At 45.1% G+C, this 23,323-nt stretch overlaps 1 protein-coding gene across 1 annotated transcript in view; it reads right to left on the reverse strand.

Moving 5' to 3' along the window:
* LOC126101283 (uncharacterized) overlaps nt 1-23,323 on the reverse strand; it is a 171,033-nt gene that overhangs the window by 94,652 nt on the left and 53,058 nt on the right. Inside the window, exon 4 of the mRNA XM_049911964.1 lies at nt 3,552-3,742. Coding sequence (XP_049767921.1) covers nt 3,552-3,742 — 191 coding nt within the window. The remainder of the gene's footprint in view (nt 1-3,551; nt 3,743-23,323) is intronic.

Raw genomic sequence — 23,323 nt, forward strand, 5'->3', positions numbered from 1 at the left:
CAGAGTTTACACAGTCTCACTTGACTAATATTTTGTGGGGACACAATTGCAAGGGAGTTCTGAAACAGTGGTTTATTACAAGGAGAAAGGAACTGACGTTCAAAATGGCTCTGAGCACTATGGAACTTAACATCTGAGGTCATCAGTCCCCTAGAACTTAGAACTACTTAAACCTAACTAACCTAAGGACATCACACAGATCCATGTCTGAGGCAGGATTGGAACCTGCGACCGCAGCGAACTCGCGGTTGCAGACTGAAGCAGAACCGCTCGGCCACCAGGCCGGCAGAAACTGAGGAAAAGTAAAGTCAGTAGCTTATGAAAAAGCACATCCTCGGTAAAAACAAAAACCTGTTTTCACATATGCTGTTCCAAAATCCATAGCATTTCGCATTTCCACCACCTATCGACGCCCCTTAAAAGTTTCATTCTTTCAGAGAAAAAGTGTGCAGTTATTGGAATGGACGAGCGGTTCTAGGCGCTTCAATCTGGAACCGCACGACCGCTAAGGTCGCATGTTCGAATTCTGCCTCGGGCATGGATGTGTGTGATGTCCTTAGGTTAGTTAGGTTTAAGTAGTTCTAAGTTCTAGGGGACTGATGACCTCAGATGTTAAGTCCCATAGTGCTCAGAGCCATTTGAACCAGTTTTGAAGTTATTGGAATAACACGGTAGATAATGGAATTTTACATAATAACGATATGGAAAAATAATCTCCTCTTTGCGTGACATCATCTGCCAAAATCTCAGTTCGATATCTAAAATCGTTTATGAAATATGAAGAATGTTGTGGATATTTCACTCTGGCTTTATCGCTGGCGCGGCGCGATCGTAAATGAGTGTGCTACATCAGATCAATTTTCTGTAGATTGGTGGGTGACAAATAGGTACCTCTAACCAAGTCTAAAAAATGTTAGCTAAATTTAATATGCAACAACATATTATGTAATATGCACCAAACGCAAAATCATAGCGACCTCTATTTTTCATTGCACACTTTTCCGAATTTCGCGCAGTGTCTTACTTTCACGTATATATCATAATAACAATGACCATTAACGAAATGATGGGCACATCAACATGAACCTGAAACATAAAACTATAAGCAAAGCAAAAATGAAACTTTTTTACCGAATAGTTTCAGTAAAATAGTTTCTGTCATCGCTGACCGGCAGAAAGATGGAAAACAGTTACCTGCCTCCCTTTCGAACCAACGAATGAACTCGTCCAGCGCGTTGGACGAAAACCGGTCACTAAGCGTCGGGCGCGACCTATATGTGGCACCAGCTTTCTAGGCATAGGTGATGCTGTTGCCGTAAATAACGGAAGCGCGCGAGAACTTGAATACCCCTGTCAAGTATCATTTAGCATAAACTAACACCAGACAAAATTCATGCCTCCATATGCATTTTATCAATCAGAACAGGCATAAAACCTTGTGTCTTTCACACCAAAGTGTGAAGTCTCAAAGTGAGAGATTATGAACCGGTACAATTCTGTTGGTGTGATAGCGTCAGAGATGTCTGATATCGGATTCACATCAGCCCAATTTGGGAACTACTACTCAGTTCAAGCAAACATCATTGTGTCCTTGTGGACAGAGAGTTATCCTGCTGGAAGATGCCATCTTACAGCATGAAAGGATGGAATTGGTCCACAATAATGAAAGGAATGGACAGTGTCATGAAAGGAGGGTATAAGATGAACATCAACAAAAGCAGAACAAGGATAATGGAATGTAGTCGAATTAAGTCGGGTGATGCTGAGGGAATGAGACACTTAAAGTAGTAAAGGAGTTTTGCTATTTGGGGAGCAAAATAACTGATGATGGTCGAAGTAGAGAGGATATCAAATGTAGACTGGCAATGGCAAGGAAAGCGTTTCTGAAGAAGAAATGGTTCAAATGGCTCTGAGCACTATGGGACTTAACATCTGAGGTCATCAGTCCCCTAGAACTTAGAACTACTTAAACCTAACTAACCTAAAGACATCACACACATCCATGCGCGAGGCAGGATTCGAACCTGCGACCGTAGTGGTAGCGCGGTTCCAGACTGAAGCGCCTAAAACCGCTTGGCCATCTGAAGAAGAGAAATTTGTTAACATCGAGTATAAATTTAAGTCTCAGGAAGTCGTTCCTGAAAGTATTTGTGTGGAGCGTAGCCATGTATGGAAGTGAAACATGGACGATAACTAGTTTGGACAAGAAGAGAATAGAAGCTTTCGAAATGTGGCACTATAGAAGAATGCTGAAGATTAGATGGGTAGATCATATAACTAATGAGGAGGTATTGAATAGGATTGGGGAGAAGAGAAGTTTGTGGCACAACTTGACTAGAAGAAGGGATCGGTTGGTAGGACATGTTCTGAGGCATCAAGGGATCACCAATTTAGTATTGGAGGGCAGCGTGGAGGGTAAAAATCGTAGAGGGAGACCAAGAGATGAATACACTAAGCAGATTCAGAAGGATGTAGGTTGCAGTAGGTACTGGGAGATGAAGAAGCTTGCACAGGATAGAGTAGCATGGAGAGCTGCATCAAACCAGTCTCAGGACTGAAGACCACAACAACAACAATGCTCACATAGTTCACAGTTGTCGTAGTGTCTTTGAGTACTGTCACAGCTCACACGAAAGCCCTGGAAAACTGCGAGTGACCTATCATAGCATAATACTTCCCCCTGTGGACTGCGCCCGTGGCGTGGTGCACATTTCCACCAGCTGTTGGCGTTTCCGGACACGACCACCGACCTAGTGTAACAATAAACATGATTCATCAGGTCAGGCGGCACGTCTCCATTGATCCGCGGTACACTCTCGAAGTTCCAAAATGCCGTGCCCACTGCAGTCATAACTGGTTTGCCATACGAGCAGCATGGGTATACGTAGGAGTGTTCTGTTGTTCGGTCCCTCGTTCAACAATATGCGCTGCGCGATGTGTTCCGAAACACTTGTGCCTGCACCAGGATGCTGCCATGTCGTCAGGAATAATGTGAGTACCGCAGAATGTAGGGAGTAGTGGGCACGCCTCTGATGGAAACGAAATTACATTTCTAATTTTGTCAACAACAATTTGAATTAGTGTTCTCAAATGGAGATTGTGAAGTCAGTGTGATATAGAAGAATGGGATAAAATAAAAATATACTCATAGCAACAGAAAGAATTTCATCAGTTATTCAGTTCAACAGGAACCCAGAATGTTGAGTCCATATTTCAGCGCAAGGATGTACCCCTAGAGACAACTGGAGGCAACAACAACGAGATAATGAAGATAAGTAAATTTTTCTTTTCTTTTGTATACCTTACACCTCTCGAAACTTTTGAAGATGGTGAAGAGACTAAGAGAATTTTAACAGTGATGTGTGGGAGGGTAAGTTTCAATGTGAAAGTTACTTTGATCCTTAACATTTCCACACCAGTGTATTTCAGCTAGTATAGTGTGCCCACCACAGTTAGCCAACCAGACTTCATAAGAAAGAATGAGAAACACGAAAATAAACGTGACGTAGAGCTACAGAGGAAGAGCGCCGCCTGGGCTGCTGGGTACTCACTTGTCCTCGGTGAGGAACTTGTCGCCGTCGCTCTCGACGCACTCGCCCTTGGTCTCGATGTGCGTCGCGTTGAGCGTGATGAGGTGCGGTACCCCCGACTGGAACCATCTGCCGGCCCATTGCTTGGGGAACTGGCAGCGCCCCGACACGCCGGCTGCAACACACGTGCAAAGTGGTACCGTCAGCAAACGCTACACGGGGCAGCGGGCTGTGTGCTGCGGCGTAGCATACTCTTAAGGGGCGCCCGTTAGCGCCATGCACAAGGCATAGAATACCCATATTCTGTTCATGTGTAAAACAAATTCTCAGTTCTAAACATTGCAGTATTTGGAATAGACTAATCCGATTGTGAAGAATGAAAAGCCGCTGAATTTCATGGGTGACTGGAATGCAGTTGGGGGGGGGGGGGGGGGGGAAGAACTAGAAGGAAAGGATACAGGAGGATATGCTCTTGGAACAAAAGGAGAAAGACTAATTGAGTTCTGTAATAAATTCCAGGTAGTAATACCGAATACTCTGCTCAAGAATCACAAGAAGAGGAGGTATACTTGGAAAAGACCAGATGATACGGAAGATTTCAGTTACATTACACCATGGTCAGAGAGAGATTCCGAACTTAGTTACTGAATTCTAGGACGTGCCCAGGAGCAGATAAAGACCCGGATCACAATACAGTAGTGATAAAGAGATTAGGAAGAACCAGTATGCAAATACTAAGGGATGACGAGACACGTTTGAAGTACTCTAAGGCTATGGATACAGCAATAAAGAATAGCACTGTAGGTAGTAAAGTTGAAACGGGAATGGACATGTCTAAAAACGGCAATCACAGAAGTTGGAAAGAAAAACATTGGCGCAGACAAGGTAACTGCGAAGAAACCATGGGTAACAGAAGAAATATTTCAGTTGATCGATGAAAGAAGGAAGTACAAAACTTGTCCGGGAAATACAGAAATACAAGTCGCTGAGGATTTGAAGTAAATAGGAAGTGCAGGGAAGCTGAGACGAAATGGTTGCATGAAAAATGTGAAGAATCCGAAAAAGAAATGACTGTAGGAAGGACTGACTCGGAATATAGGAAAGTCAAAATAACCTTAGATGACATAAAAAATGAAGAAGTTAACATTAAGGAGTGCAACGGAAATTCATCTGTTAAATGTAGAGGAGAGAGCGGATAGGTGGAAAGGCCTCTATGAGGGGGAAGATTTGTCTGATGTGATAGAAGAAACAAGAGTCGATTTAGAAGAGATAGAGATCCAGTATTAGAATCAGAATTTAAGAGAGATTTGGAGGAGTTAAGATCAAATAAGGCAGAAGGCATAGATAAAATTCCATGGAATTTCTAAAATCATTGGGATTAGCGGAAACAAAACGAATATTCAAGTTGGTGTATAGAGTGAATCAGTCAGGCGACATACCATCTGACTTTCGGAAAAATATCATCCACACAATTCCGAAGACTGCAAGAGCCGACATGTGCGAGAATTACCGCACAATCATCTAACGGCTCATACATCCAAGTTGCTGACAAGAATAATAAACAGAAGAACGGAGAAGAAAATTGAGGATGTGCTAGATGAAAGTTAATTTGGCTTTAGAAGAGGTGAAGGACCAGAACGATAATTCCGACGTTGCGGTTGATAATGGGAGCAAGACTAAAGAAAAATCAAGACACTCTCATAGGATTTGTCGACCTGGAAAAAGCGTTCGACATTGCAAAATGGTGCAAGATGTTCGAAATTCTGAGAAAAATAGGGGTAAGATGTAGGGAGAGACGGGTAATATACAAAATGTACAAAACCCAAGAGTGAATAATAAGAGTGGTCGACCGAGATGAAAGAGGGTGTAAGAGAAGGATATAGTCTTTACCCCCTGCTGTTCAATCTGTACATCGAAGAAGCAGTGATGGAAATAAAATAAAGTTTCAGGAGTGGAGTTAAAATTCAAGATGGAAGGATATCAATGATACGATTCGCTGATCACATTGCTATCCTGAGTGAATGTAAACAAGAATTACATGATATGCTGATGGAATGAACAATCTAATGAGCACATAATATGGTTTGAGAGTAAATCTAAGAAAGACGAAAGAAATGAGAAGTAGCAGAAATGAGACTAGCGGGAAACTTAACAATAGGATTGATGGTCGCGAAGTAGATCAAGTTAAGGAATTCTGCTACCTAGGCAGCAAAATAACCATGATGGACGGAGCAAGGAGGACATCAAAAGCAGACTAGCACAGGCAAAAACGGCAATCCTGGTTACGAGAAGTGTACTACTATCAAACATAGGCCTCAATTTTAGGAAGATAGTTTTGAGAATGTACACCTGAAACACAGCATTGTATGATAGTGAAACATGGACTGTGGGAAAACTGGAACAGAAGAGAATCGAAGCATTTGTGATGTGGTGCCACAGGCAAATGTTGAAAATTAGGTGGATTGATGAGGTAAGGAGATTCTGCACAGAATCGGAGAGGGAAGGAATATGTGGAAAACACTGACAAGGAGAAGGTACAGGATGACAGGACATCTGTTAAGACATCGCGGACTGACTTATATGGTACTAGAGGGAACAGTAGAAGGTAATAAATGTAGAGGAAGACAGAGATTGGAATACAAAAATGGTTCAAATGGCTCTGAGCACTATGCGACTTAACTTCTGAGGTCATCACTCGCCTAGTACTTAGAACTAGTTAAACCTAACTAACCTAAGGACATCACACACATCCATGCCCGAGCAGGATTCGAACCTGCGACCGTAGCGGTCGCACGGTTCCAGACTGTAGCGCCTAGAGCCGCTCGGCCACAAAGATTGGAATACAGCCAGCAAATAACTGAGGACGTAGGTTGCAAGTTTTACTCTGAGATGAAGAGGTTGGCACACGAGAGGAACTTGTGGCGGGCCGCATCAAACCAGTCAGTAGACTGATGACTCAAAAAAAAAGTTCAATTTCAAAAAGTGAATTTGATTCCAATATCTCAGTAATTAATATGCACTATCCAATCCCTTCGCTTTTATGACAGCTTGTCCTCTGCTTGGGACACTTTCGACGAGGTGTCTGAATATTTGTGGAGGAATGGCAGCCCATTCATCCTCAAGAGTCGAAACCAAAGCAGGTATATTAGACGCTTGGATCAGGAGCAGAGTCGAAGTTCTGATTCATCCCGAATGTGTTCCATTGGATCAGATAAAGACAGGTCAGTCAATTTCAGGGAAATAATTGTCCACAGTCCATTGCCGAGCAGATGTTGCTTTATGACAGGGTGCACTGTCACGCTTATAGAAACAATCATCGTCTCCAAATTGTTCCTGTGGTGTACAATGTGCACAGTGTCGTAAAATGGCCTCCGACGCCGTAACACAACCTCCACTGTAATTCCCTGTTGGCACTCCACATAGTGGCAGGTAACGTTTCCCAGACATTCGCCAAACCTAAACCCTTCCATCGGACTGCCAAAGGAGATAACGTGATTCAACATTCTAAATGATTCGTCTCCAGTCATCCACCCTCCAATGACGTGGCTCGTTGCTTATCAATGACTACAGAAATGTACAGCTTTTGAGAACTGCCTCACTCTTTCTACCACGATACGCACAATCAGTGTACTAGCTGCAGTGCTGGAAGTACTTAAGAACTCACGTGTGATACGTTCTGGTGATTTCATACGATTTTTTTTACAACCACACTTTGTAATGCTCGACAGTCTCCGTTCGACACTACGCGACTTCTGCCTGGTCTTGGTTTTGCTGTGAGTGTTCCTCCGAGTTTCCACTTCACAATCACATTACAAACAGTTGACCTGGGCAGCTTCACAAAGGGTTGAATTGTCCGTGATGGAACTGTTTGTTGCTCGGGTGATATCCAGTGAGTAGTCCACGTTTGAACTCACTAAAGTCGCCTGACCAACGCATTCTGCTGTTGCAGGTTCTCTACTGACAACACAATACTCGCTGCCTCCTTTTACACTGACTGGGTGTTTGTGTTGTCCTCACCATTTCATCATCATTCCTGGAAGTGGCGAGATTGGACTGAGTAAAGGTTGGGAATTTGTATGGGCGCTTATAACCGCGCAGTTGAGCGCCCGACAAACCAATCATCATCATCATCATCCTTTTATACTGATAGGTCCATCTGTCGTCACGTCTAGTGGTCAATTCCGCATTTGTTACGGGTGTCTGAATACTTTTGGTAAGATACTGTAGAGTGAAGAGGGGTTGATCCGTCCGCCATTTCGATTGTTATTTTGGTTATGGTGTGCAGTGATGTATTTATGTTTAATCTACTATCACATATGGTCGCATAAAATCAGTTTTGCTTTTACGAAAATGCGCCAAATTCTGCTCGGATATCATGTACGCTGAAGAGCCAAAGAAACTGGTACACCTGCCTAATACCGTGTGGGGCCCCCGCGACCACGCACAAGTGCCGCAAAATGACGTGGCATGGACTCGACTAACATCTGAAGTAGTGCTAGAGGGAATGAATTCTGTAGGGCTGTCCATAAATCCGTAAGAGTACGAGGGGGTGGAGATCTCTTCTGAATAGCACGTTGCAAGGCATCCCAGACATGCTAAATAATGTCCATGTCTGGGGAGTTTGGTAGCCAGTGGAAGAGTTTAAACTCGTAAGAGTGTTCCTGGAGCCACTCTGTAGCAATACTAGACGTGTAGGGTGTCGCATTGTCCTGCTGGAATTGTCCAAGTCCGTCGGAATGCACAATGAAAATGAATTCATGCAGGTGATCAGACAGGATGCTTACGTACGTGTCACCTGTCAGAGTCGTGGACGCTATCGGGGGTCCAGCATCACTCCAATTGCACACACCCCACACCATTACAGAGCCTCCACCAGCCTGAACAGTCCCCTGTTCACATGCAGGGTTCACTGATTCTTGAGGTTGTCTCCATACCCGTACACGTCCATCCGCTCGACACAATTTGAAACGAGACTCGTCCGATCAGGCAACGTATTTCCAGTTATCGACAGTCCAATGTCGGTGTTGACGGGCCCAAGCGAGGCGTAAGGCTTTGTGTCGTGCAGTCATCAATGGTGCACGAGTGAGTCCCCAGCTCCGAAGCCCATGTCGATGATGTTTCGTTGAATGGTACACACGCTGACACTTGTTGATGGCTCAGCACTGGAATCTGCAGCAATTTGCGGAAGGGTTGCACTTCTGTCACCGTTTAACGATTCTCTTCAGTCGTAGTTGGTCTCGTTGTTGCAGGATCTTTTTCCTGTCGAAGTGACGTCGGAGATTTGATGTTTTACCGGATTCTTGATATTCACGGAACACTTGTGAAATGTCGTACGGGAAAATTCCCACTTCATCGCGACCTAGGAGATACTGTGTCCCATTGTTCGTGCGTCGACTATAACACCACATTTAAACTTAATTAAATCTTGATATCATGCCGTAGTAGCAGCAGTAACGGATCTAACAACTGCGCCAGATACTTGTCTTATTTAGGCGTTGCCGACTGCAGCATCGTATTCCTCCTGTTTACATATCTCTGTATTTGAATACGCATACCTATGCAAGTTCCTTTGGCCCTTCAGCGTATTCTTTCTACGCATTCCAGTGTGGTTACACTTTTATGACTTTCCTCACGCCGTTTATCTGTAACTATTTCACGGCCTCGTTTGGATAAAGCCTCCCATTTCTTCGTGGTGGAGAATGAAGGAGGAGAGTCACAGTAGACCTTTATGAGCTACTAATAAATTTCGGTTGACGTCAAACCTTCTCACAGAAAAAAAATTAATGCCTTACGATACTCGATTTTCCTCCACTTCCGAGCATTCACGCATCACGCTTTGTTCAGACATACGTGTACAGGAAAGTACTAGAGGAAACGACAAGCAATTTGTTTTTCTTTATTGTTATTTCATCCCCTCGGAAGGGGGTACAATTTCCGATCTTCAGTCAAAATCTTTAAAATATAAATTAGAACGAAATAAATATCATTGATAGAGGGAGAATTCTACAGATGTCGTAAAAGCAGGAACGGTGACGTTCTTTGAAATGGAATACTACTCTTTCACTAAAAGACTGAAAGACTTACACTGGAAACAAGGATCTGAGGAGGAGAAAGGTGTTCATTAAGGGTGAAGAGTGCGAGTATAAATACAGAGCCCCACTGGACAGTAGCAAAACGGAGAAACACGAGTAGTTTAGTGTGTGGGCAAAGCTGTAGTACCAAGATGAGAAGGGACAGGAAAAGATGGAGAGGGACGAGGAAAGGGGGAATCCTGATGTGGAGTTGGGTAGTTGTGGAAGAGCTATAGCTGATATTATGCTTAAATATGGGGCCGGAATTCATCGTCGGGGAGAGTCGCTTAGGTATGTTGGGATACGATATGGAGTGTGTATAGGTATAGGGATGGCGGAATATATTGGTAATGGCGTGGCATCGTGCGATCAGACGAGAAACAATGGGATTTGTTGGAATATACAGTATGTGATCAAAAGTATCCGGACACACCCAAAAACATACGTTTTTCATATTAGGTGCATTGTGCTGCCACCTACTGCCAGGTACTCCATATCAGCGACGACAGTAGTCATTACATATCTTGAGAGAGCAGAATGGGAACTCACGGACTTTTCTGAGGTAGGACGGAAATGGTTAGGTGAAAGTCGTGGATGAGGAAGGAACAGATGGTTCGTCCTATAATTAATGCCATTGTTTCGGTGGGATTTATCTTCAGGAGCCACTAGTTACACCAAAAGGAAACTGATTAAGATGGAGTTCGAGGGATTGTGTGGTTTTCCGGAGAGCTATGTAGAGGGCTAGGAAAGAAATGTCATCAGCACGAAGTATACTGGACCGGTGGAAGGGGGGGGGGGTGGTTTAGTATAGCAGCAGCGTGATTTGAAATTTCACAGGGCTCCTTTCAAAAGTTTTGCTTGGGAAAAATCTTTCACTAGCCAAGATCGCGTAAATTAAGTCTTTATTGCTGACAACCGGTTTGACCAGTTGTAACTGTTATCTTCTGGTCTTCATGAAATTTTTGTTATAAGACATGCTTCGTAGTGAGGTGCTAACTTGCAATGGAACACGTTTTACAACAGAAATTTCTTGAAGCCCAGAAGATGACAGTTACATCTGTCGAAACCGGTTGCCAACAGTAGAGACTAATTCATGCGTTCTTGGCTATTGAGAGTTTTTCCTCACGTAAGTTCTCAGCATGAGAAAATTCAGTCCCTTTTAAAAGTTCTATCTGACTCACGGGAAGTGGGGGGGGGGGGGGGGGGGGGGGGGGGACCAATCTGTCGGCGAGGCCACCAGAGTAACTACCTATGTACACAATGCAAAAATCAAAATTCCACAAAACTGTCTTGACAGTAGCGTATATGCGACTGGAGACCCTGTTATATGATTCAGGCTCGAAAACTTCCACTTGTTGTCGCCCGCTATCTTGACGATCGCCAACAGCCAAAGCAATGTTGGCTCGTGCAGACCGCAGCCGATGGCCATCCCTGGCCGCTATTCCGGGCTAACAAACTGCTCCCACGCAAGGTAAACCCAACGGCGAAATTAGTGGTCGGCACACATGACGAACTATCTAACTGCCGGGCCGCGCTCGGTTGGCCCCGCATATATTACCAACACGTAACAGTAACAGAATATCAAACAGAAATTACGGCTACTCGCTGGTACCTCGGCTGAGTTTCAAATCCTATCTATCCTATTCACACCACCGGCTGTGAACATACGAGTTGCGGTCAAACAATCAACAGGACGTAATGGGCGACCCGAGACTACACAGTAGGAGTCTATAGATTTTAGCGAAATCATAACATACAACGCAATGGGTCAACTGAACAACTCGATTCTTTCCCCTTTCCTCGTCAATAATTATCCACGTTATATGTGGACAATAAACAGTTCAGACAAGCAGAGAATAGTTGCTTTTGAAATGTGGTGTTGCAGAAGAACTGGTACATGGTGTAACTAAAGAAGACGTACTGAATCGAATCGGAAAAAACAGAAATTTCGGAAATTTTTGGGAAGTTCCTATGGGACCAAACTGCTGAGGTCATCGGTCCGTAGGTTTACACACTACTTAAACTAACTTCGCTAAGGACAACACACGAGGGTCACTCCAAAAGAAATGCACACTATTTTTGCAAAAATACAGTTCTCATTCTGCATTTGTGAAAGTTTTACAGTGTGTAGATACATTCTTACCGCTTGTTTTCAAACTTAGTTCAACCTGTTCCCGTGAGTGGCGCCGTCACAGCATGTCTTCAAGATGGCTGCTACACTTGACTTTTGTCAAAAGCAACGAGCTGTCATAGAATTCCTGTGCTGTGGAAACGAGACATTGGGAAACATCCAAAAGAAGTTGAAAAAGGTGTATGGAGATGCTGCTGTCGATCGCAGTACAGTTAGTCGGTGGGTAAGCAGGTTGCATGATGAAAGCGGGCACGGCAATATTGAGGATTGTCCTCGCAGCTCCAGATAATGTGCAGAGAGTTAACGAATTGGTGACTGTTGACAGACGCGTCACAGTGAACGAATTGTCACGCTATGTTGGGATAGGGGAAGGAAGTGTTTGCAGAATACTGAAAGTGTTGGCGTTAAAAAAGGTTTGTGCCAGGTGGGTTCCCAGGTTGTTGACAGTGGCTCACAAAGAAACAAGAAAAACGGTATACAGCGAACTTTTGACCTGGCTCCATGTGAGTATCATCTCTTCGGGGAACTGAAAGACTCTCTTCGTGGAACAAGATTTGAAGATGATGACTCCTTTGTGTACGCTGCCAAACAGTGGCTCCAACAGGTTGGTCCAGAATTTTATCGTCCGGGTATACAGGCGCTGGTTCCAAGATGGCGTAAGGCAGTTGAGAGGGATGGAAATTATATGGAGACATGAAAATACTGATCCTAAAGGATGTATCTACACAATGTAAAACTTTCAAGCACGTAGAATAAAAGATGGATTTAAAAAAAATAGTGTGCATTTCTTTTGGAGTGACCCTCGTACACATCCATGCCCGAGGAAGGACTCGAACCTCCGGCGGGGGGAGCTGCGCGATCCGTGACAAGGCGGCTAAGACCGCGCGCCTCAGAAATTTATGGTACAGCTTGAGTAAAAGAAGGCATCGATTGCTAGAGCACATAATGAGCATCAAGGACTCGTCAATTTCGTAACAGAGGGATGTGTGTGTTTGTGTTGGGTGGGAAGGGGGGGGGTTGAGTAAAAGGTACCGAGCGAGGTGGCGCAGTGGTTAGCACACTGGACTCGCATTCGGGAGGACGACGGTTCAATCCCGTCTCCGGCCATCCTGATTTAGGTTTTCCGTGATTTCCCTAAATCGCTTCAGGCAAATGCCGGGATGGTTCCTTTGAAAGGGCACGGCCGATTTCCTTCCCCATCCTTTCCTCACCCGAGCTTGCGCTCCGTCTCTAATGACCTCGTTGTCGACGGGACGTTAAACACTAATCTCCTCCTCCTCCAGTAAAAGGTAAAAATTGTACAGGGAGACCAGAGCTTGACTACAGTTAACAGGTTCAAATGAATGTACGAGAGGGAGCTGAAAAGTAATGTCTCCGAACTTTTTATTCTGTTCTCAATATGCGTGAAGATATTGCATGTCACGCATATTACGAGGCAAACTCTCCCTCTTCGCTGACGCAGACTGCGACCCTCTGCCTCTAAAGGACTCCGAACTGTAACGTGTATCGTGGCGGTGTGTAACGTAACTATGACGGTGCCCGAGAGATCCACAGAAAACTGAAAGCACGATTTCGAAGAGGTCGTTCACGCATAGTGCATCATCTCCTTCAGCATCAAAATGTGCCAGACAACACACGAGCGCTGCGACAGCTGCATCAATCGGACGCCTTGGGTCCAATGTCATCAGTCGTCCTTCATATCGGTAATTCAGCATACAGCCCCGATTTGGCACCATCCGATTTTCATCTGTTTACAGAACTTAAAGAACACCTTCGAGGACTTCAGCTTGATAGTGATGAAGCGTTGCAAGCAGTGGTGAGGTTGTGGCTCCGTCAACGAAGTCACACAATCTACAGTGACGGTATCAACAAACTGGTCTCTCGTGGAGAGAATTGTGTTCGTCGTCAGGGTGACTATGTTAAGAAATAAATATGTAGGCACGAAGAATAACGATCTAGAATGTTAATAAGGTTAGTGTTTTCAAATAAAAAAAACTCGGAGGCATTAATTCTCAGCAAGTCCTCGTAGGCTGCAATAGCTGTACAGAGGTGGGACTTCCACGGAATAGACTAGCCCGAAGAGATGATTCAAATCAGTCTTCGGATAGAAGACCATAACCACAATAACAAAAACAACAACATGTTGCACGGGATAGAGTAGCATGGAGAGCTGCATCAAACCAGTCTCTGGACTGAAGACCACAACAACAACGGCAGTAGTTAAGCTGATTGTGCGATAATTCTCGAACATGTCGGCTCTTGCAATCTTCGGAATTTTGTGGATGATGTTTTTCCGAATTTCAGATGCTATATCGTCAAACCCATAGATTCTACTCATCAACGCAACTAGTCGTTTCATAGGCGTTTCCCCCAATTATTCTAGGTCCTCTGTAGATACTTGTTCGTCCTCAGCCCCCCCCCCTCCCCCCCCAGATGCTGCTGATAGGCGCAAGACAGACAGTGACAGCGGCGTAGCAATGTCCTCGGGAAACCGCTAGAGTCAGCTCGTGCAGCCGTCTGAGCTAGCGTGACCGCCCGAGATTCAATCAGGCGCGAAGCTACTTCACGTGAAGGTACCGCCCATATCAGCAGCGACGGGACGCTTCGCACGGGGCAAAGCGCTGTAGCCGTCTGAGCCGTAGCGATAACCGACAGGGATCCGCCGGTTGCCGCTGCGTCGGCAATGCTGATGACAACGGCTTAATGGTGGCCGGTGGCGGTGGAAGCAGGGTGGTGGGAGAAGGAGAGGGGCAGATAGCAGGAGGAGGAGGTGACTGGCACTGCGCTGACTGACCCAGCGGTTACGGCAGTCGATGCGACGTGTGCTCTACTGCGGAATGGGAGAGGGAGGGATGGAAAGAAGGAAGGGAGGGGACGTGAAATGAGAAGGGGTAGAGAGAGAGAGAGTGAGCGGGGGGGGGGGGTAGGGGAGGGGAGGAGGAAGAGGTGTCTGATTCACAATACAGTCTTACGAATTATCACGAGCGTCTCCGCAAGACGCCTTACTGGGTGTGGCAGACTGTTGTTCTGACACCACTATCTTTTCCCACCTTTTCTGTTCTGTTCACGAAGAATGACTGGCGGCAAAGCTTGATTTGAGCTTTAATTTGTACGATTCTCTCATTGTACACTACAGGCCATTAAAATTGCTACACCACGAAGATGACGTACTACAGACGCGAAATTTAACCGACACGACGAAGATGCTGTGATATGCAAATGATTAGCTTTTCAGAGCATTCACACAAGGTTGGCGCCGATGGCGACACCTACAACGTGCTGACATGAGGAACGTTTCCAACTGATTTCTCATACAAAAACAGCAGTTGACCGCCGTTGCCTGGTGAAACGTTGTTGAGATGCCTCGTTTAACGAGGCGAAATGCGTACCATCATGTTTCCGACTTTGATAAAGGTCGAGATGACAGGCATCTTATCCACATGGCTGTAACGGATCGTGCAGTCACGTCTCCATCCCTGAGTCAGCAGATGGGGACGTTTGCAAGACAACAACCACCTGCACGAACAGTTCGACGACGTTTGCAGCAGCATGGACTATCAGCTCGGAGAGCATGGCTGCGGTTACCCTTGACGCTGCATCACAGACAGGAGCGCCTGCGATGGTGTACCCAACGACGAACCTGGGTGCACGAATAGCAAAACGTCATTTTTTCCAATGAATCCAGGCTCTGTTTACAGCATCATGATGGTCGCATCCGTATTTGGCGACATCGCGGTGAACGCCAAACTGGCGTATCACCCGGCGTGATGGCATGGGGTACCATTGATTAAACGTCTCGGTCACCTCTTGTTCGCATTGACGGCACTTTGAACAGTGGACGTTACATTTCAGATGTGTTACGACCCGTGGTTCTACCCTTCATTCGATGCCTGCGAAACCCTACATTTTAGCAGGATAATGCACGACCGCATGTTGCAGGTCCTGTCCGGGCCTTAGTGGATACAGAAAATGTTCGACTGCTGCCCTGGCCAGAACATTCTCCAGTCTCTCACCAATTGAAAACGTCTTGTCAATGGTGGCCGAGCAACTGGCTCGTCACAATACGCCAGACACTACTCTTGATGAACTGTGGTATCGTGTTGACGCTGCATGGGCAACATCTACATCTACATCTACATTTATACTCCGCAAGTCACCCAACGGTGTGTGGCGGAGGGCACTTTACGTGCCACTGTCATTACCTCCCTTTCCTGTTCCAGTCGCGTATGGTTCGCGGGAAGAACGACTGTCTGAAAGCCTCTGTGCGCGCTCTAATCTCTCTAATTTTACATTCGTGATCTCCTCGGGAGGTATAAGTAGGGGGAAGCAATATATTCGATACCTCATCCAGAAACGCACCCTCTCGAAACCTGGCGAGCAAGCTACACCGCGATGCAAAGCGCCTCTCTTGCAGAGTCTGCCACTTGAGTTTGTTAAACATCTCCGTAACGCTATAACGGTTACCAAATAACCCTGTGACGAAACGCGCCGCTCTTCTTTGGATCTTCTCTATCTCCTCCGTCAACCCGATCTGGTGCGGATCCCACACTGATGAGCAATACTCAAGTATAGGTCGAACGAGTGTTTTGTAAGCCACCTCCTTTGTTGATGGACTACATTTTCTAAGGACTCTCCCAATGAATCTCAACCTGGTACCCGCCTTACCAACAATTAATTTTATATGATCATTCCACTTCAAATCATTCCGCACGCATACTCCCAGATATTTTACAGAAGTAACTGCTACCAGTGTTTGTTCCGCTATCATATAATCATACAATAAAGGATCCTTCTTTCTATGTATTCTCAATACATTACATTTGTCTATGTTAAGGGTCAGTTGCCACTCCCTGCACCAAGTGCCTATCCGCTGCAGATATTCCTGCATTTCGCTACAATTTTCTAATGCTGCAACTTCTCTGTATACTACAGCATCATCCGCGAAAAGTCGCATGGAACTTCCTACACTATCTACTAGGTCATTTATATATATTGTGAAAAGCAATGGTCCCATAACACTCCCCTGTGGCACGCCAGAGGTTACTTTAACGTCTGTAGACGTCTCTCCGTTGATAACAACATGCTGTGTTCTGTTTGCTAAAAACTCTTCAATCCAGCCACACAGCTGGTCTGATATTCCGTAGGCTCTTACTTTGTTTATCAGGCGACAGTGCGGAACTGTATCGAACGCCTTCCGGAAGTCAAGAAAAATAGCATCTACCTGGGAGCCTGCATCTAATATTTTCTGGGTCTCATGAACAAACGGAGCGAGTTGGGTCTCACACGATCGCTGTTTCCGGAATCCATGTTGATTCCTACATAGTAGATTCTCAGTTTCCAAAAACGACATGATACTCGAGCAAAAAACATGTTCTAAAATTCTACAACAGATCGACGTCAGAGATACAGGTCTACAGTTTTGCGCATCTGCTCGACGACCCTTCTTGAAGACTGGGACTACCTGTGCTCTTTTCCAATCATTTGGAACCTTCCGTTCCTCTAGTGACTTGCGGTACACGGCTGTTAGAAGGGGGGCAAGTTCTTTCGCGTACTCTGTGTAGAATCGAATTGGTATCCCGTCAGGTCCAGTGGACTTTCCTCTGTTGAGTGATTCCAGTTGCTTTTCTATTCCTTGGACACTTATTTCGATGTCAGCCATTTTTTCGTTTGTGCGAGGATTTAGAGAAGGAACTGCAGTGCGGTCTTCCTCTGTGAAACAGCTTTGGAAAAAGATGTTTAGTATTTCAGCTTTACGCTTGCCATCCTCTGTTTCAATGCCATCATCATCCCGGAGTGTCTGGACATGCTGTTTCGAGCCACTTACTGATTTAACGTAAGACCAGAACTTCCTAGGATTTTCTGTCAAGTCGGTACCTAGTATTTTACTTTCGAATTCACTAAACGCTTCACGCATAGCCCTCCTTACGCTAACTTTGACATCGTTTAGCTTCTGTTTGTCTGAGAGGTTTTGGCTGCGTTTAAATTTGGAGTGAAGCTCTCTTTGCTTTCGCAGTAATTTCCTAACTTTGTTGTTGTACCACGGTGGGTTTTTCCCGTCTCTCACACTTTTACTCGGCACGTACCTGTCTAAAACGCATTTTACGATTGCCTTGAACTTTTTCCATAAACACTCAACATTGTCAGTGTCGGAACAGAAATTTTCGTTTTGATCTGTTAGGTAGCCTGAAATCTGCCTTTTATTACTCTTGCTAAACAGATAAACCTTCTTTTCGTTTTGATCTGTTAGGTAGCCTGAAATCTGCCTTTTATTACTCTTGCTAAACAGATAAACTTTCCTCCCTTTTTTTATATTCCTATTAACTTCCATATTCAGGGATGCTGCAACGGCCTTATGATCACTGATTCCCTGTTCTGCGCTTACAGAGTCGAAAAGTTCGGGTCTGTTTGTTATCAGTAGGTCCAAGATGTTATCTCCACGAGTCGGTTCTCTGTTTAATTGCTCGAGGTAATTTTCGGATAGTGCACTCAGTATAATGTCACTCGATGCTCTGTCCCTACCACCCGTCCTAAACATCTGAGTGTCCCAGTCTATATCTGGTAAATTGAAATCTCCACCTAAGACTATAACATGCTGAGAAAATTTATGTGAAATGTATTCCAAATTTTCTCTCAGCTGTTCTGCCACTAATGCTGCTGAGTCGGGGGGTCGGTAAAAGGAGCCAATTATTAACCTAGCTCGGTTGTTGAGTGTAACCTCCACCCATAATAATTCACAGGAACTATCCACTTCTACTTCACTACAGGATAAACTACTACTGACAGCAACGAACACTCCACCACCGGTTGCATGCAATCTATCCTTTCTAAACACCGTCTGTACGTTTGTAAAAATTTCGGCAGAATTTATCTCTGGCTTCAGCCAGCTTTCTGTACCTATAACGATTTCAGCTTCGGTGCTTTCTATCAGCGCTTGAAGTTCCGGTACTTTACCAACGCAGCTTCGACAGTTTACAATTACAATACCGATTGCTGCTTGGTCCCCGCGTGTCCTGACTTTGCCCCGCACCCGTTGAGGCTGTTGCCCTTTCTGTACTTGCCCGAGGCCATCTAACCTAAAAAACCGCCCAGCCCACGCCACACAACCCCTGCTACCCGTGTAGCCGCTTGTTGCGTGTAGTGGACTCCTGACCTATCCAGCGGAACCCGAAACCCCACCACCCTATGGCGCAAGTCGAGGAATCTGCAGCCCACACGGTCGCAGAACCGTCTCAGCCTCTGATTCAGACCCTCCACTCGGCAACTGTATCTGTACGCGCCATCCAAGCTCTGTTTGACTCAATGCCCAGGCGTATCAAGGCCGTTATTACGGCCAGCGGTGTTGTTCTGGGTACTGATTTCTCAGGATCTATGCACCCACATTGCGTGAAAATGTAATCACATGTCAGTTCTAGTATAATATATTTGTGCAATGAATGCCCGTTTATCATCTGCATTTCTTCTTCTTGCAGCAATTTTAATGGCCAGTAGTGTAGAAATATCGCGAGGTGTACTACAGAGTTTTAGCCAATCCCCGACGTCATTCGATCTTACATTGAGGAAGCTGTAAAGGAAACCAAGATGAAATTTGGAAAGAGCCTTAAAGCTCAAGGAGCAGATATTAAAACTTGGGAGGTTTTCTGACGATATTGTAGTTCTGTCAGAGATGGTAAGGGCCTTGGAAGAGCAGTTAAACAGAATGGGTGTCTTGAAATGAAGTCATAAGATGAACCTAAAGAAAAGAAAAAGAAGCTTAAAAAATGAAGTGGAGTTAAATCAGGCATGCTAATTAGATTAGGAAGTGAGCCGCTAAAAGTAATAGATGAGGTCTGATATTAGGGCAGCAAAATAACTGATGATAACCGAAGTCATGAGGATATAAAATGTAGACTGGCTATGATAAGGAAAGCATATCTGGAAACGAGGAATTTGCAACATCGAATATAAATTGAAGTGTTAGGAAGTAACTGTCTGGAGTGTAGCTTTGTACCAAAACTAAACGTGGATGATAAGCATTTCAGACAAGAAGAGAATAGAATCTTTTTACGTGCTGTGGGAGAATGCTAATAATTGTATGGGTAGATCGAGTTATCGATGAGGAGGTACTGCACAGAATAGGGAATAAAAGAAATTTAGGGCGCAATTTGACCTAAAGAAGGGATCCTGAAATGTCAAGGAATCGTTAATTTGGTACTGCAGGGAAGTGTGGGAAGTAAAAATTGCAGAGAGGGAGTGAGGAATACAGTAAGAAGGTTCTAAAGGATGCAAGCTGCAGTAGTTATTCCTAGATGGAGACGCTCGTACGGGGAAGAGTACCGTGGAGAGTTGCATCAAAACAGTAGGAGGAAGAAATATGTTACCCGACTCTTCTCTGAACGTACACTCTCGAAATTTCATACACAACGCCTCTCTTATTGCGTCTGTCACTAGAGATTGTTGAGCATTTCCTCTAAGCTCTTCCGCCGAATAATCGATCCGCGAGGAAACGCGCGGTTCATCGTTGGATCATTTCTGTCTCTTCGATTAATCCTACTTCGTAATGGTCCCAGACTGTTGAACAGTAAAGAATAGGTCGAAAGAGTATTTTGTAAGCCAATTTTTTCTCTGGACGAATTACATTTCCTCTAAGATTCTTCTTATGAATCTCAGCCAGCCATCCGCTTTTCCTACCTCTTTTTTTTCAGTTTCAACATTTTATTGATACAGAACCAACAACCTTTTTAATAATTCATGAAGCAATTGTTAACATGTATGTCACAGTTGCAGTACATATGTCTACCGACTAGTTTCGAACCAACTGGTTCATTCTGACGCCTGACCTGCTGAGGCTACAATGAAAGTGTCTGATCTTGTTAACGAACATCAAAATAACAAAACATACTTTATAAAGTGATCGCAGATGACTGCCACACTGTGTGCCTACATAGCAAGTCGGACTCAAACTTCAGAGTGCAAGCGTGTACATGTTGACACGAATATCTGGGTGAAACACTTTGTAGGAATATGAAATGGAATGATCAAATAGACTCAGTCGTGGGTAAAGCGAGTGGTAGGCTTCGTCTTATAGGTAGAGTAATGGGGAAATACAACCGGTCTAGGAAGGAGATTGCTAACACATAACTCATGCGGCCCATTGTAGACTATTGCTCAAGTGTATGGGATCCGTAGCAAATAGGACTAACGGGGGATATTGAATGTATATAGAGAAGGGCAGCACGAATGGTCACATGCCAGACGTACCAATCAGCATACAAGACTACATCTGTTTCGATGATGATGATTGGTTTGCGGAGCGCTCAACTGCACGGTTTTCACCGCCCGTACAAATCCCCAACCTTTGCTCAGTGCAAATTCGCCCCTTTCATGAATGATGATGAAATGCTGAGGACAACACAACACCCAGTCATCTCGAGGCAGGTGAAAATCCCTGACCCCGCCGGGAATCGAAAAAAATGGTTCAATGGACTTAACTTCTGAGGTCATCAGTCCCCTAGAACTTAGAACTACTTAAACCTAACTAACCTATGGACATCACACACATCCATGCCCGAGGCAGGATTCGAACCTGCGACCGTAGCGGTAGCGCGGTTCCAGACTGTAGCGCCTAGAACCGCTCGGCCACTCCGGCCGGCCCCGGGAATCGAACCCGGGACCCCGTGGTCGGGAAGCGATGACGCGACCGCGAGACCACGAGTTGTGGACTATCTGTTACGACAAGTGTGTATGTGGGAATGTGCCCGTCCCCAAAGAACATGGAAAATTTTGCCGGCTGGGATGGCCGAGCGGTTCTAGGCGCTATAGTCTGGAACCGCGCGACCGCTCCGGTCGCAGGTTCGAATCCTGCCTTGGGCATGGATGTGTGTGATGTCCTTAGGTTAGTTAGGTTTAAGTAGTTCTAAGTTCTAGGGGACTGATGACCTCAGAAGTTAAGTCCCATAGTGCTCAGAGCCATTTGAACGATTTTTGGAATTTTTTTTAAAAATGTGACACACACACACACACACACACACACACACACACACACACACACACACACACACACCACCATTAGTCACATTTGAAAATGGTCTACGGTCGAAATTAGCTAGTAATGTGTTTTGAACGCATGGTGCATTAAGGTTTGTCGGTTGGCTGATTTGCGGGAGGCGACCAAACAGTGAGGTCATCGATCGCATTGCATTAAAGGAATCAAACTGACAGCCTCCCATCATTTAGACGATACACTGAAGCTGTGGAACCATACATAAAAAGAACTTTGGTAACGTCTGTTTTATTTAAAAACGTTTTAAGACTTTTAACACTAAAAAGTCGGAGGCATTACATTTCAGCACGCCCTCATAAAATCTGTTTTCTGTGATGTTCTTGAAGCCTGGAGCAAACTGCCCTACCATTTTTTTTTTTTTTTTAACAGCAGCTTCATTTCAGCATTGGGAACAACTTGCCCTCCTGTTAAAGCAAAGATTTGCTTACTGTCTCTGTAGAATAATAGGTTACTGAATATTTCTTTATCTTCCCAATATTACCTATTTCTGAAGACAATGTAGCAGCAAATGGTAATACACATATTTCTCTAGAAATCGTTTGGTGCACTGTTGGTGGATATACTAGTGTTTTAGCTTGAGTTTTTAGCTTTCTCTCAACAACATTGTCAATAAGAATTCGCTGGTAACAATCGTTTATGTCCTTTATTCCGAGTGTGTGTAGTTCTTGCTTTTTTTCTATGGGGAATGGGTGATGGGATAATAACGTTGCACCTTTTCTGCATTTCCTCTCCTTTCATATTACTAATTAACTTTCTCTGAGAAAAAAGCTCTTTTGTGGAATCACATACAAAGGTTACATCAACCACAGCTCTTTTAAAAAAAATAAAAAGTCGCGTAGGCCCGTTTCTCTCGTCACATGACGTGGATGTCACGCATACGTAACAAGGAAAGCGGAACCCCTAGGACTGAACCACGTGGAAGTGCTCTCGCGATATTACGGCAGTCGCCGGCAGTGACACGTTACCGAACGGCGCAACGCGGCACGTCCCGCGCCCTAGCGTGGCATCGCGACGCCCTCCGGCGCCCGCGTCTGCCGGCTTGGCGGCTCCCACACCGTGTTGCGGGACGCCGCCGCACCGCGGCGCGGAAATCGCTTAAGCCTGCGAGTGGCGCTCACAGCACGTCTCGCACGGGAGTGGTTCCGCCAGAATGCCGAGGGATTGGGGGGGGGGGGGAGGGTAGATGCCGCTCTTCTACCCGGCTCGACGAATTTAGTGCCGGCTCTAGGTGTAGCATTCAACTAGAACCTGTCATCCTCGTCGACTGCAGGTCGCCGAAGTGGTCGCCTCCCGACGCGAGGCCCTAGCCATACGATTAAATAAATAAAATAAAACTGTCAGTTGTGAGTGGGATGGCGACTGTGGAGCACAAGGTTTTCTGCGCTCTTCAGTTCGCGAAAAGTGAGTCGCAAATCACAGTGCAGCGAGCATTTCGTACCTAATTCGGTACTCAACCATCAACTCACAAAAACATTAGCCGTTGGTTTAAGCAATTAACAGACTGGGGGTGTATCCAAAGGAAAAAGCATAGGTCAACCGCGTGTTTCAGAGG

This window comes from Schistocerca cancellata, chromosome 9 (genome assembly GCF_023864275.1).
Source record: "Schistocerca cancellata isolate TAMUIC-IGC-003103 chromosome 9, iqSchCanc2.1, whole genome shotgun sequence".
In the NCBI taxonomy this organism is placed as follows: domain Eukaryota; kingdom Metazoa; phylum Arthropoda; class Insecta; order Orthoptera; family Acrididae; genus Schistocerca; species Schistocerca cancellata.